At 52.2% G+C, this 13,268-nt stretch overlaps 1 protein-coding gene across 3 annotated transcripts; it reads right to left on the bottom strand.

The window, feature by feature from the left end:
- Positions 1 to 7,837: 7,837 nt before the first annotated feature.
- LOC308275099 (asialoglycoprotein receptor 1-like) lies at positions 7,838 to 10,373 on the bottom strand (the record flags this gene model as incomplete). Of its 3 annotated transcripts, XM_080713122.1 has the most annotated exons (8): positions 10,088 to 10,373; positions 9,166 to 9,282; positions 8,941 to 9,036; positions 8,792 to 8,863; positions 8,533 to 8,619; positions 8,302 to 8,453; positions 8,122 to 8,228; positions 7,838 to 7,994 (listed from the first exon to the last, which is right to left on the bottom strand). In XM_080713122.1, the coding sequence occupies exons 1-8, from the start codon at positions 10,152 to 10,154 to the stop codon at positions 7,838 to 7,840; spliced, it is 855 nt and encodes a 284-aa protein (XP_080569248.1). In that variant the 5' UTR covers positions 10,155 to 10,373. The 3 variants fall into 3 exon arrangements, with proteins under 3 accessions (XP_080569248.1, XP_080569249.1, XP_080569250.1); XM_080713123.1 differs by lacking the exon at positions 8,533 to 8,619; XM_080713124.1 differs by lacking the exon at positions 9,166 to 9,282.
- Positions 10,374 to 13,268: the final 2,895 nt, after the last annotated feature.

The following is a 13,268-nucleotide window of genomic DNA, read 5'->3' as shown; positions in this document are numbered from 1 at the left end:
TTGTCTCAGCCTCCCGAATATTAGAATTACAACCGTGCGCCACCACGCCTGGCAGTCCTGGCTTTTTTTTTTTTTTTTTTTTTTTGGTGGTACTGGGGTTCCTGGAAGCCCTTCTACCTCCGGGCTACACTCCCAGACCTATTTTATACTTTTTTTTAAATTTGGAAACAGGGTCTCTTAAACCAGTGCGGCTGGCTTCAAACCTGTGCGATCCTCCTGTCTCTGCCTCCCAAGCACGGGGATTACAACCATGCACCACCAAGCCAGGCTAGTCCTGGTTTTTTGATATGTGTTTTGGGGGCCTTATCAAAGAAGTCCTTCATAGGAATATAGATTTTCCTATGTTTTTTTTTCCTTTTAGAAAGCTCAGAAGTTATATACTCAGCCCTTTTTTATTTTTAAATTTTGAAACAGGGTCTCATTAAGTAGCTGAAGCTGGCTTTGAACCTGCAATCCTCCTGTCTCAGCCTCCCAAGTACTGGGGTTACAAACGTGAGCCACTATGCCCAGCTAGCCTTCCTTTCTTTTTCTTTCTGGGGATGAATCCCAGGGGCATTCTACCTTCGAGCTACACCCCCAGCCCTATTTTTTTATTCTTTATTTTGAAACAGAGTCTAAGTTGCAGAGGTCCTAAGTAGCTGACTTACCTTGAACCTGTGATCCTCCTGTCTCAGCCTCCCAAGTACTACGATTACAAGCGTGAGCTACCACGCCTGGCTAGCCTTGATTTCTTGACCCTCCTGCCTCAGCCTCCCAAGTTGCTGGAACTATGCTAAAGCTGCTTATTACTATAGCTTCATGATATATTTTAATACCTAGTAAGGTTAGTTTCTCCTTCCCTCAATTTTTGTTTTTTCCCACTAAATTGATATATGAATGTATGTATGTATGTATGTATGTGTATATATATATATATATATATATATATATATATATAGTGTGTGTGTGTGTGTGTGTGTAAAAATATACATGCTAGCAAATGAACCCACCCTTTTTTTTAATCTTTTTTTAATACCAGGAATTTTTGCCTTTCTAGAGCTGTGTTGGACTAAAGGTGTAGCTCAGTGGTGGAACACTTATCTATCAAACATAAGGTTTGGGATTTGATCCCTAGTATCCTATAATAAAACAGGATAAAGTTATAGATGTCTGTGGCTCCATTTTTCTCCTTCATATTCCAAGAATCAGATTTTCTTTTAATGATAATATCCACATTTTAATTTTCTAGTTCGTGTGTGTGTGTGTGTGTGTGTGTGTGTGTGTGTTATTGGAGACTGAACCCAAGGGCATTCTACCTCTGAGCTGTACCCTGAGCCCTATTTGTATTTTTTTTCTTTTTTTTTTGTGGGTCTGGGGATGGAACCCAGGGGCTTTGACCTCCGAGCCATACCCCCTGCCCTATTTTTATTCTTTATTTTTAAACAGGGTCTCACTAAGTTGCAGAGGGCCTCACTAAGTAGCTGAGGCTGTCTGCGAACCGCAATCCTCCGGTCTCAGCCTCCCAAATGCTGGGATTACAAGCGTGCACCACCACACCCAGCCTATTTGTATTTTTTAAGTTGAAACAGGGTCTCAACTAGGTTGCTGAGGCCAGCTATGAACCTATGACCCTCCTGTCTCAGCCTCCCAAGTACTGGGATTACAAGCATGCACCAGCCTCAGCTACTTAGTGAGGCCCTCCACAACTTAGTGAGACCCAGTTTCAAAATAAAAGAATAGGGACTCTGGGCCCCGGGCCGGACCGTGCAGAGCACGCCAGACCCCTAGAGAAACCGGGCCCGGTCGGTCACAAGGCCCTGGGTCCCGGGGAGCAGGCGGGGCAGGCCAGAGCCCGGAAGAGCCGGGGCCCGGATCGCAGGATTCTGGGCTCCAGACAGAGTTGTGCGGAGCACGCTGGACCCCTGGGGAAACCGGGTCCAGGTCACAGTGCTACTGAGTGTCTGATCCCACAACCTCTTCAAACCACACAAACTGTCTTCTCTTATTTAAAAAAAAAAAAAAAAAGGAAAAGAAAAAGAAAAAAGAAAAGAAAAATATCGAAGAGGGGTCAAGAAGGCCGTGGCAGATGCCAGGATACTGGAGATGCAGACAAAACTTATCCAAATGAACTGAAACTTTTGGAAAAATTCCCCGTGAAGGAGGACTGCTTCTTCTCTCCATTCTTAAGAATCTTGGACATCACCTGTATGGAGAGAGTTTAGCGGAGACCTAGGAGAAAGGTAGTGTTGGAAGCAGTCTCCGCAATGGCGGTGGAGACTTGTATTCAGGAGAAGCAGAAATTGGATCCTACCAACCTTATTTTTTGGAGAAATTACACCAAACGTCGAATGCTACCGTCGCGCATGCTTAGGAACACTGGACAATATTCAGAGTGAAAAAAGAGCTTGGGAAAGATTTTAAATGGTGGAGGCAGTGGCAAAAGCAGTGGCCAGTACTCAGGGGAGGCAGAGATCTGATGCATTACACCTGGAACCTTTGAAGTAATAACCCCAGAGACAGAATGCTACCACCACGCACCCTCAAGAACATGGGACAAATGGCTGGGCGAAGAGGGTGCTCAGACTGGAGCCTGCCAAGGGGTGAGGCGAGCGACAGACACAGTAAAGCTGGGATTGGACCCTGCTGTGAGGCAAGGCCGGTGCTGGAGCCTCCGAGGGTGGGATCAGAGCCTGCCAAGGGGTTAGGCCAGTGCTGGGGCCAGTGAGGCTGGGATCGGAGCCTGCCGTGAGGCAAGGCCGGCGCTGGGGCCTTTGAGGTCAGGATCGGAGCCTGCCGAGGGGTTAGGCCGGTGTTGGGGCCAGCAAGGCCAGGATTGGAGCCTACCGTGAGGCAAGGCCGGTGCTGGGGCCTCCGAGGTTGGGATCAGAGCCTGCCGAGGGGTTAGGCCAGTGCCGGGGCCAACGGCTGGCATCGGAGCCTGCCATGACTCAAGGCTGGAGCTGAGGCCTCCGAGGCTGGGATCAGAGCCTGCCGAAGGGTTAGGCTGGTGCCGGGGCCAGCGAGGCAGGGATTAGAGCCTGCCATGAGGCAAGGCTGGTGCTGGGGCCTGCGAGGCCAGGATCAGAGCCTGCCGAGGGGTAAGGCCAGAGCCGGGGCCAATGGCCGGCATCAGAGCCAATGAGGCAAGGCTGCTACTGGGGCCTGCGAGGCCAGGATCAGAGCCTGCTGAGGGGTTAGGCTGGTGCTGGGGCCTCTGAGGCCGGGATCAGAGCCTGCCAGGGGTTAGGCTGGTGCCAGGGCCAATGGCGGGCATCTGAGCCTGCTGTGAGGCAAGGGTGCTACTGGGGCCTCCAAGGTCAGAATCGGAGCCTGCCGAGGGGTTAGGCTGATGCCGGGGCCAGCGGCCAGCATTGGAGCCTGCCATGAGGCAAGGCCGCTACTGGGGCCTCCAAGGTCGGGATCAGAGCCTGCTGAGGGGTTAGGCTTGTGCCGGGGCCAGCGGCCAGCATCAGAGCCTTCCATGAGGCAAGGCTGCTACTGAGGCCTCCGAGGCCAGGATCGGAGCCTGCCGAGGTGTTAGGCCAGTGCCGGAGCCGCCGAGGCCGGGATCGGGGCCTGCCATGAGGCAAGGCCAGTGCTGGGACCTCTGAGGCCGGGATCGGAGACTGCCGAGGGGTTTGGCCAGTGCCAGGGCCAATGGTTGGTATAGGAGCCTTCCGTGAGGCAAGGCCGCTACTGGGGCCTCTGAGGCTGGGATCGGAGCCTGCTGAGCGGCCGGCATCGGAATCTGCTGTGAGGCAAGACCGCTAGTAAGGCCTCTGAGGCTGGGATTGGAGCCTGCCAAGGGGTTAGGCCGGTGCCGAGGCCAGCAAGGCCAAGATCGGAGCCTTCAGTGAGGCAAGGCTGGTGCTGGGGCCTCCGAGGCTGGGATCGGAGCTTGCCGAGGGGTTAGGCCGGTGCCGTGGCCAGCGAGGCTAGGATCGGAGCCTGCCATGAGGCAAGGCCGGAGATGGGGCCTCCGAAGCCAGGAGAGGAGTCTGTCGAGGGGTTAGGCTGGTGCCAGGGTCAGCGAGGCTGGGACGGAGCCTGCCTTGAGGCTAGGCCTGTGCTGGGGCCACCGAGGCTGGGATCGGAGCCAGCCGAGGGGTTAGGCTGGTGTGGGGGCCAGCGAGGCCAGTATCAGGGCTTCCCATGAGGCAAGGCTGCTGCTTGAGCCAGTGAGGTCTGGATCAGTCCACCGGGTAGCCAGGCCACTACTGGGGCCGTCAAGAGTGGGATCGGTACTTGCAACCCGGCATGCACAGAGAAATATCGCAGAAAATAAAAACCAGATGCTTCCCCTAATCAGCAATAACTAGGAGGAAAGGGGCAATAAGAAGAGGTTGAGTTGTAGAAAGGGCCCTATAGTGAAGCAATTAAGGTGACCAATCAGAGGGTATGGAATAGGGGAGGATGGAGCCTCTTTAAAACGCCGGAGGTACATAAACAAATGTATTAAAGTTAATCACCAAACAAGCATGGGATGGAGAGAGGGAGAGGGAATGAGATGGGGGCTGTATGAGGGCTAATTGAATGATGTGTGCTTATATATCCTCTCAAGTCTTGTATTCCAATGTGATATATGATTACAATGCACCAATAAAAATAAATTTAAAAAAAGAAAAAAACAACAAAATAAAAGAATAAAAAATGGGCAAGGGGTGTAGCTCAGAGATTGAATGCCAGGGGTTCCATCCTCAGACCCCACCCCCCAAAAAAAATCAAAAGAATCAATGTGCAAAAGTCGTGTGATTAGAATGTACAATGAGCCCAGGGTCTGCTGACGTCATGGGAAGGTCCTAACTAAGTGTCTCTCAGGAGGAGACTAGCAACCAGGCCAGGAGTGTGTTTATGCAAACAGAGAATGGATGATTTAGAATAAGCTGTGCTTTCGCTCAAGAAGCTTGAAAAAGAAAACAAAGTAAATGCCCCCGAAGAGAAGCCAGAAATTTATAAAAATACAAGCCAGGCATGGTGGCGCAAGCTTGTATTCCCCTTACTTAGGAGATTGAAACAGAAGGATAGCAAGTTCACCTCCAGCCTCAGCTACTTAGTGAGGTCCTCCGCAATTTAGTGAGACCCCGTTTCAAAATAAAGAATAAAAAAATAGGGCTGAGGGTGTAGCACAGAGGTAGATGCCCCTGGGTTCAATTACTAGTACCACCACCACAACAACAACAAAAAATTGCAAGTAAAATTAAATGAATAGGGTCAGGTGTGGTGGCGTACGCTTGTAATCCCAGTACTTGGGAGGCCGAGGCAGGAAGATTGCAGTTCGCTGGCAACCTCAGCTACTTAGGCCCTTTGCAACTCAGTGATACCCTGTTTTAAAATTAAGAATAAAAAATAGGGCTTGGGGTATAGAATGCCCCTGGATTCCATCCCCAGTACCGCAAAAAAAAAAAAAAAAATTAATGAACTAGGTAGCTGGGCATGGTGATACACATGTACTTGGGAAGCTTGAGATACAAGGATTGCAGCCTCAGCAAAAATAAAAAATAAAAAAGATGGTGAGAAAATTATATGCTGCCAGGCATGGTGGGGCACGCTTGTAATCCCAGCATTTGGGAGGCTGAGACTGGAGGATCGAGGTTAGTGGAAAGTCTCAGCTACTTAGTGAGGCCCTCCACAACTCAGTGAGGCCCTGTTTCAAAATAAAGAATAAAAATTGGGCAGGGGGTGTAGCTCGGAGATCAAACAACTCTGGGTTCCATCTCCAGACCCGTCCAAAAAAAAAAATTATATATATAAAATGTCTTTTTTAGAATATACTTTTCTAAGCTGGGTATTGTGGCACACACTTGTAATCCCAGCATTCGGGAGGCTGAGATAGGAGGATCATGGTTCACAAACAGCCTCAGCTACTTAGTGAGGTCCTCACAACTCAATGAGACCCTGTTTCAAAATAAAGAATAAAAAATAGGGCTGGGGGTGCAGCTTGGAGGTAGAATGTCCCTGGGTTCCATCCCCATTACCACAAAAAATAAAAAAAGAAACAATAGCCGGGCGTGGTGGCGTACGCTTGTAATCCCCACACTTGGGAGGTGGAGACAGGAGGATCGCGCTTGTTCAGAACCAGCCTCGCTGGCTTAAGAGACCCTGTTTCCAAATTTAAAAAAATATAAAATAGGTCTGGGAGTGTAGCCCAGTGATAGAAGGGCTTCCAGGAACCCCAGTACCACCAAAAAAAGAAAAGAAAAGAAAAGAAAAGAAAAGAAAGAATATACTTTTCTTGTGTACCCTCAGCCCTATTTATTTAGTTAGTTTTTTAGTTTTTGCAGTACCAGGGATGAAACCCAGGGGCATTCTACCTCGGAGCTACACCCCCACCCAGCCCTATTTTTTATTCTTTTTTTTTTTTTTTTTTTTTTTTGCGGGTCTGGAGATGGAACCCAGAAGCATTTGACCTCTGAACTATATCCCCTGCCCTGTGTTTTATTCTTTATTTTGAAACAGGGCCTCACTAAGTAGCTGAGGCTGTCCGAGAACCGCGATCCTCTGGTCTCGGCCTCCTGAATGCTGGATTACAAGTGTGCCCCACCACACCCGGCTTTTTATTCTTTACTTTGAAATAGGGCCTCACTAAGTAGCTGAGGCTGGCCTCAAACCACAATCCTCCTCTCTCAGGCTCCAAAATGCTGAGATTACATGTGTGCACCACCACACCCGGGTTATTTTTTGTTGTTGTTGTTTGGGGTTTTTTGCAGTACTGGGGATGGAACCCAGAGGCATTTTACCTCCAAGCTACACTCCCAGCACTATTTTTTATTTTTTACTTTATTTTATTTATTTATTTATTTTACAGCACTGGGGATGGGACTCAGAGGCAGTCTACACCCCCAGCCTTATTTTTTATTCTTTATTTTAAAACAGGGTCTCGCTGAGTTGCAGAGGGCCTCACTAAGTAGCTGAGGGTGTCCTCGAACCGTGATCTTCCTGTCTCAGCCTCCCGAATGCTGGGATTACAAGCATGTGCCACCACGCCTGGCTTGAATGCGGTTTCTGTTTAATGTAATGAATGCAGAAGACACCAGCGAGTTTCATTCGGCGTTGTCTGTCCTTCCTTAGTATTAGAGATGGAACCCAGGGCCTCAAGCATGCCAGGCAAGTGCCCTCTACCACTGAGCTACGCCCAGGCCCTTTTTGTCTTATTTTGAGACAGGGTCTCACGAGTTGCCAGTGCTAGCCTGGAGCTTGTGATCCTCCTCCATCTGCCTCCCAAGTAGCTGGAATTACGGCTGGAGGCACTGTGCCCGGCTCGTTTGACATTTTTGAAGCACTCAGCAAATCAGGGTGGTTCAGTACTAAGGGTATGCTGCAAGTAGGTGGTCTCCAGTGACAATCTGATTTTACAGCTATGACTCGGAGGACAGAAGAGTGGCCCAAGTTCACAGACCTGGAATTTCAAAGCCAGGTTCCCAACCAGGCCCGTCGGCCTAGGGTCATTCCTTTGTCATGGTGCCTCTGCCTGCCCAGGGCTTCCTAAGGCCCAACATCCACTCCCAGAGCATCATCTCCAGTAACTAGACAGTTCATAGAATGTTTAAATACATTTCCCCTCCTTTTACTCTAAAACACACACACACACACACACACACACACACACACACACACACACACACACACAAACACACACAACAGCTACAGTAATAAGCTACGCGCTGCAGAGAATCCTGGGTTTCCGCCCCTCCAGACATCATCACAGGCCTCGGACACCATCCTTTCCCCTCCCCCTGAGAACCCTAGATAAAAATCCCCAAGAAAGTGGAGACCCCCAGGCAGAGAGCAGGCTTCCCAGTCCCAGTCCCAGACCTGGGCAGCTCCAGGCAATAAGACAATAAATCAGGGGCAGAGGGTCCTAGCTGCTCTTGCCCAGCTCTATCTCGCAGACCCAGCGGTAGGGCCTCTGGCAGACGTCGTCGTTCCAGCGACCATCATTGGTGAAATGGGCACAGTCCTCGCCTCCGCCCAGTCCATGCCCATACCAGTCATCCGGCTGGTCTGGCCTCCAGTGCCTGTGGACAGGAGACAGCGTGTGTCCTGGGAGGTGGGACTCTCAGCCGGAGCCCAGGAGCCCCTCCCGCCCTGGGGCCACAGGCTGGGAAGCAAGATGGTCACAGAGATGGAAGGGCACAGACTCACGTGAAGCCTGTCTCGTAGTCAGTCCCATCCACCCATTTCCAGGGCCCGTTGTGGTCTGTTAGGCCCATCCATGTATTCAAAGGGCCCGTGTGGTGCTGGATAAAGTTCTAGAGAGAGAAGAGCAGCCTCGGTGACCTCGCTTACACCAGCCAGCCTCCCCGGAGAGGCTGCCGGCCTCACCTGCTCCTCCCTGGAGTTGACGACCACCAGGTGGGCATTCTCCAGCTGGCAGTACTTGTCAGCCTCGGGCCAGGGCTTCCCAGAGTTGGAGAACCAGTAGCAGCTGCCATTGTACTCCACCCAGTTAATGGGGCAGCAGGTCTTCTGGGAGCCTGAGGGGAGGGGGAGGGGGACTGAGGCACTGGCTGGGGAAGGATATGGGTGGGAGAGCAGGGTTGGGAGCCCCCTCACCATTGCCCTGGAGCACCGCCATCTGACAGCTCAAGCTTCGCAGGTCAGATACAAACTGCTTCACGTGGAGCAGCAAGCTGGAGTGGTCTTGAGAGACAGAGGCCCAGGGAAGCAGGGAGGGAGGGAAAATAGGGTCAATGTCGTTAGGGGTCTGTCATCTCACCGGAAAGACCAGTCACAGATGCCCCTGCCAAGGTGCCTCTGTTAGACCTGAGAGACATCCCTACACCTGCGCACACGCGCACACTTGGTCTCTGACCTTCATTCAGGTCCTGCTGTTGTTTCTCCAGCTGGGACTCCAGCAACTTCATCTTCCTTCCCACATTGCCTCCTGGCGAAAGACCTGCTCAGCATCCCGCGGTCCTCGAGGTGAGCAACGCCCGCCCCCGCCCCGCCCCGCCCCCTCACCCTGGGTGCTCAGGGCCTTGACCTCTGCTTCGGAGCTCACTGTGAAGTTGTTGAAGGTCTCTCTCAGGGCCCGCAACTCCCCCTGCAGCTGGGAGTCTGCAGGAGAGGGCGTGGGTATGACCAAGTGCGGCGGTGCTGACCACCGGTGGGCACCCGCACCACTGGCCTCCACTAACACCTCCCTCCGGCTATTGCTCCCTCCTCTGCCCACCCCTGGGCACCCACTTTGGGATCCGATCACACAGAGGGCCACCAGCAGAAGGAGGCTGAAGCCCAGGGAGAGCAGGAGAAGCCAGGGTCCGGAGCAGAGGCGCCGCAGCAGAGGCTGGGGAGGAGGCGGCCCTGCAAGAGAGGGTGCTGCGGGGTCAGGGACAGAGCAGCCTGGAGCAGCACCGGGGACCTTGGAGAGGCGCTGGCCATGGCTACCCTAGTGGACTAGGAGGGACCAGTGGACGACTCTGAAGGCCTAGCGGCGGCGGTGTCAAAACAACGAAAAGAATCTATCCGCACAGGGTAAAGCTTTGACCTTCTCGGGCACCGCCCGGGGCCCGGGCCTTTGCTGACCCCTGGCGGCACAGCTGCGTCACTGCAGCCACGAGCTTCACCAATCGCTGCTCCCCAGGAAAGGGGAGGTCTCCGTGAGTCGCACCGGGCTCTGGCTGCGTGCCAGGAGAGAAGGCCAGGTCTCTCCCACCCTCAGCCCTGTTCCTGGAGGGAGTGGGGGACCTCCGCTCCTTTCTCCTCCCCAATGTCACTTTCTCCCCCAAAGTGAATCCCCCCAGGCCAGAAGAGCTTGTTTGGGGTGCAGGGGGGTCCTCATCCTTCCTCAGCAGAGACCCTCAGCCTCCCTCAGGGATCCTCAACCTACCCCTCCCACCAAGCTGACCCCAACACCACATACACACCACATACACAAAACACACACCCCACACGCACCACACACCACATACACAAACCACACAGACATGCCACACACACACCACACACCGGCCATGGGTCCCCATGTCAAAAGAAGAAAGGAAGAGGTGGCCTAAGAGGAATGGACAGGAAGCTCATCTTCCTGCCCAGCGGAGCTCGGCTGCGTTTCCTGTGAGGGGACAGAGCTGGGACTGAGCCAGGAGCCCTTCCCGGTGGGCGGCAGCCTCACCTCTGCGGAGCTGGTGGTGGCCGTCCTCATTGTCCAGGTGCTGGAGGTCTTGGTAATCCTTTGTCATGATGGCGTTGCGCTGGACCTGAGGTTAGGGCTGCGGCTGGGGCTGAACGGGAAGGTGGGGTCTGATCCTTTTTTTTTTTTTTTTTTTTTTGGTGGTACTGGGGATGGAACCCAGGGGCCTTCTACCTCCGGGCTATACTCCCAGACCTATTTTATATTTTTTTTTTATTTGGAAACAGGGTCTCTTGGGCCAGCGGAGGCTGGCTTCAAGCCTGCGTGATCCTCCTGTCTCAGCCTCCCAAGCTCGGCAGGTCTGATCTTTTTACACCTAAACTGGTGACCCACGGGACCTTCTTTCCTCCATCGCCTCCCAGCCCGATGCCCCTAGCCCGTCCCCTGCCATTGGCCCGCACCTCCCTCAGCCGCCCCGTCTTTACCCCGCTGTGTTACTTGCTAAAATCCTCCAGATCCGGCTCCCGGGGGTCCTCCGTGCTCTGCTGATGGAAGGCTAAGGAAGGGGTGGATGCCCGAGAACTGGGGCCGGTGGGCAGCCGTGGAGGGAGGGCAGGGTCCATACGCGGCCCTGAGCCCCGTGTCCCTGGGTGTGCGTGTCCGTGTGTCTGAGCACGTGGAACCTGGTATCTCCAGTGCCTGGGACTTTGGACAGTAAACAAAGAAGAAGATGGATTTGGAATTTGGGGATAAGCGGGGGTGGGTCACCTCTGCTCTCTGCCCCAGAGTAGGGCAGTGTCTCCTGGACACACACACACACACACACACACACACACACACACACACACCAATCGTCTGTCTCTGTTCCTTTCTTTTTTTATCTCTGAATTTCCCAGAATTGTTGTTGTCTCCAAACCTCACTGACCAGGAGGGTCAGAGGGACCCGCCGGTTCCCTGCTCTTGCCCAATCCTGGCCTGTGACCCTGGAGGTCACAGCTGCCTGTGGGCTTGGGTCCAGGGTCCCCAGCCAGCCTGGCCTGACTCCCTGGCTCGCCTGGGGAGTTCGAAGTCCTCCATGCAACATGGGGTGATAGAGGGGAGCGGGAGCCCCGCGTGGGACAGGTGATGAGGAACTTCTGCTGGCCCCTCCTGTGCAGCGCTCCTTAGCCCCAACACAACCCAATTTACAGATGAGAAGGCTGAGGCCCTGGAGGGCAAGGCTTGCCAGGGCCACCAGGCAAGGGAGCAGCGGGGGTGGGGGGACGTGGGGGCTGGCCGGCCACCCTCAGAGCCCCACCCAGGACCAGGCTCCCACCCCCTCCACTGGAGAGAGTTGTCTGAATTCATATGTGCCACCTTGGAAACTAGACAGTATCAAAGATGCTAGCAAGTCTCACTTTAAGCTCCAAATGTGAAGTCCCGCAAATCCTGCTTTTCTACTTTTCAGTACTGGAACCCAGGGGCATTCTACTTCCAAGCTACACCTGCAGTCCCTTTTTTTTTTCCCCACCCAATTTTATTTTGTTTTTGTTTTGTTTTGTTGTGTGTGTGTGTGTGTGTGTTTGTTTTGTTATTTTGGTGTTTTTTTTTGTGTGTGTGGTACTGGGAGTGGAACCCAGAGACTTTCTACCACGGGGCTATACTCCCAGACCTATTTTTTTTTATAATTTTTATTTGGAAACAGGGTCTCACTAAGTTGCTGAGAGCCTCACTAAGTAGCTGAGGCTGGCTTCCAACCCGTGCGCTCCTCCTGTCTCAGCCTCCCGAGCGTTGGGATTACAAGCATGCGCCACCACTCCCAGCTTATTCTTTATTTTGAAACAGGGTCTCATTAATTGCAGAAGGCCTCACTCAGTAGCTGAAGGTGGCCATGAGCCTTCAATCCTCCTGTCTCAGCCTTCCAAGTACTGAGATTACAAGAGTGTGCCACCACACCCAGCCCTGCAGTCTTATTTATTTATTTATTGGTGGTAATGGGGGTAGAACCCAGGGGCTTTCTACCTCTGGGCTATACTCCCAAACCTTTTTTTTTCCGTGTGTGTGGTTCGCGTGCGCCACCACACCTGGCTTCAGACCTATTTTTTATACTTTATTTGGAAATAGGTCTCACTAAGTTGCTGAGAGCCTCACTAAGTAGCTGAGGCTGGCTTTGAACCTGTGCGATCCTCCTGTCTCAGCCTCCCAAGCGCGGGGATTACAAGCGTGCGCCACCACGTCCAGCTTTTATTTTTTATTTTGAAACAGGGTCTTGCTGAGTTTCTGAGGCTGGCCCGGGACCTGCGATCCTCCTGGCTCAGCCTACAAGTACTGGGATTACAGGTGTGCGTCACTGTGCCCAGCATTCACAGATATTTCAAGGAAACTAGGCTTGAACTGTCTAGATCACGTGAGCTCTTCAGGAACACACTGCCTGCATAGAAAGTGGCAGCTGTGTGCGCCCTCATTAGTCTGTGTCCTAAAAATCCTTGTGTTGTTTACATGCCCTGGGCCCGGGGCCAGTGACTTTGGTGACAATTGGACTGTTAATTTAACAGTCTCTCATATTATCACAGCTTGTAAAACTGTAGAGAGCCATATACTTTAAGTTTTCTGTTTGCATATTGTACTGGGTGTGTGTGTGTGTGTGTGTGTGTGTGTGTGTTTGCGTGCACTACTGGGGATTGAACCTAAGGACATTCTACTTCCAAGCTACACCCTCAATCCTTTTTATTTATTCTTTGTACTGGGAATTGAAAACAGGGGTATTCTCCCTCTGAGCTACATCCCATTTTCTGTTTTTTGTTTTTGTTTTGGTGCTGTGGATTGAACCCAGAGGTATTCCACCTCTGAACTACACCCCTATTTTATTTTTTTACCTTTTTTTTTTTTTTTTTTTTTTGGTGGTACTGGGGTTCCTGGAAGCCCTTCTACCTCCGGGCTACACTCCCAGACCTATTTTTACATTTTCATTTGGAAACAGGGTCTCCTAAGCCAGCGCGGCTGGCTTCGAACCTGCGCGATCTTCCTGTCTCTGCCTCCCAAGCGCGGGGATTACAAGCGTGCGCCACCACGCCCGGCTATTTTTTTACCTTTTGAAACTCTGTGTGTGTGTGTGTGTGTGTGTGTGTGTGTGTGTGTGTGTGTGCGCACGCCGCTCAGAATTGAACCTAGGGACATTCTACCTCTGAGCTACACCCCTAATCAATTTATTTATTTATTTATTTGCGGGTCTGGGGATGGAACC

Source organism: Muscardinus avellanarius, assembly GCF_963383645.1.
Source record: "Muscardinus avellanarius genome assembly, chromosome: 16".
Lineage (NCBI taxonomy): Eukaryota > Metazoa > Chordata > Mammalia > Rodentia > Gliridae > Muscardinus > Muscardinus avellanarius.
The sequence above is the reverse complement of the archived record's forward strand: the minus strand, read 5'-3'. Positions and strand labels throughout refer to the sequence as shown.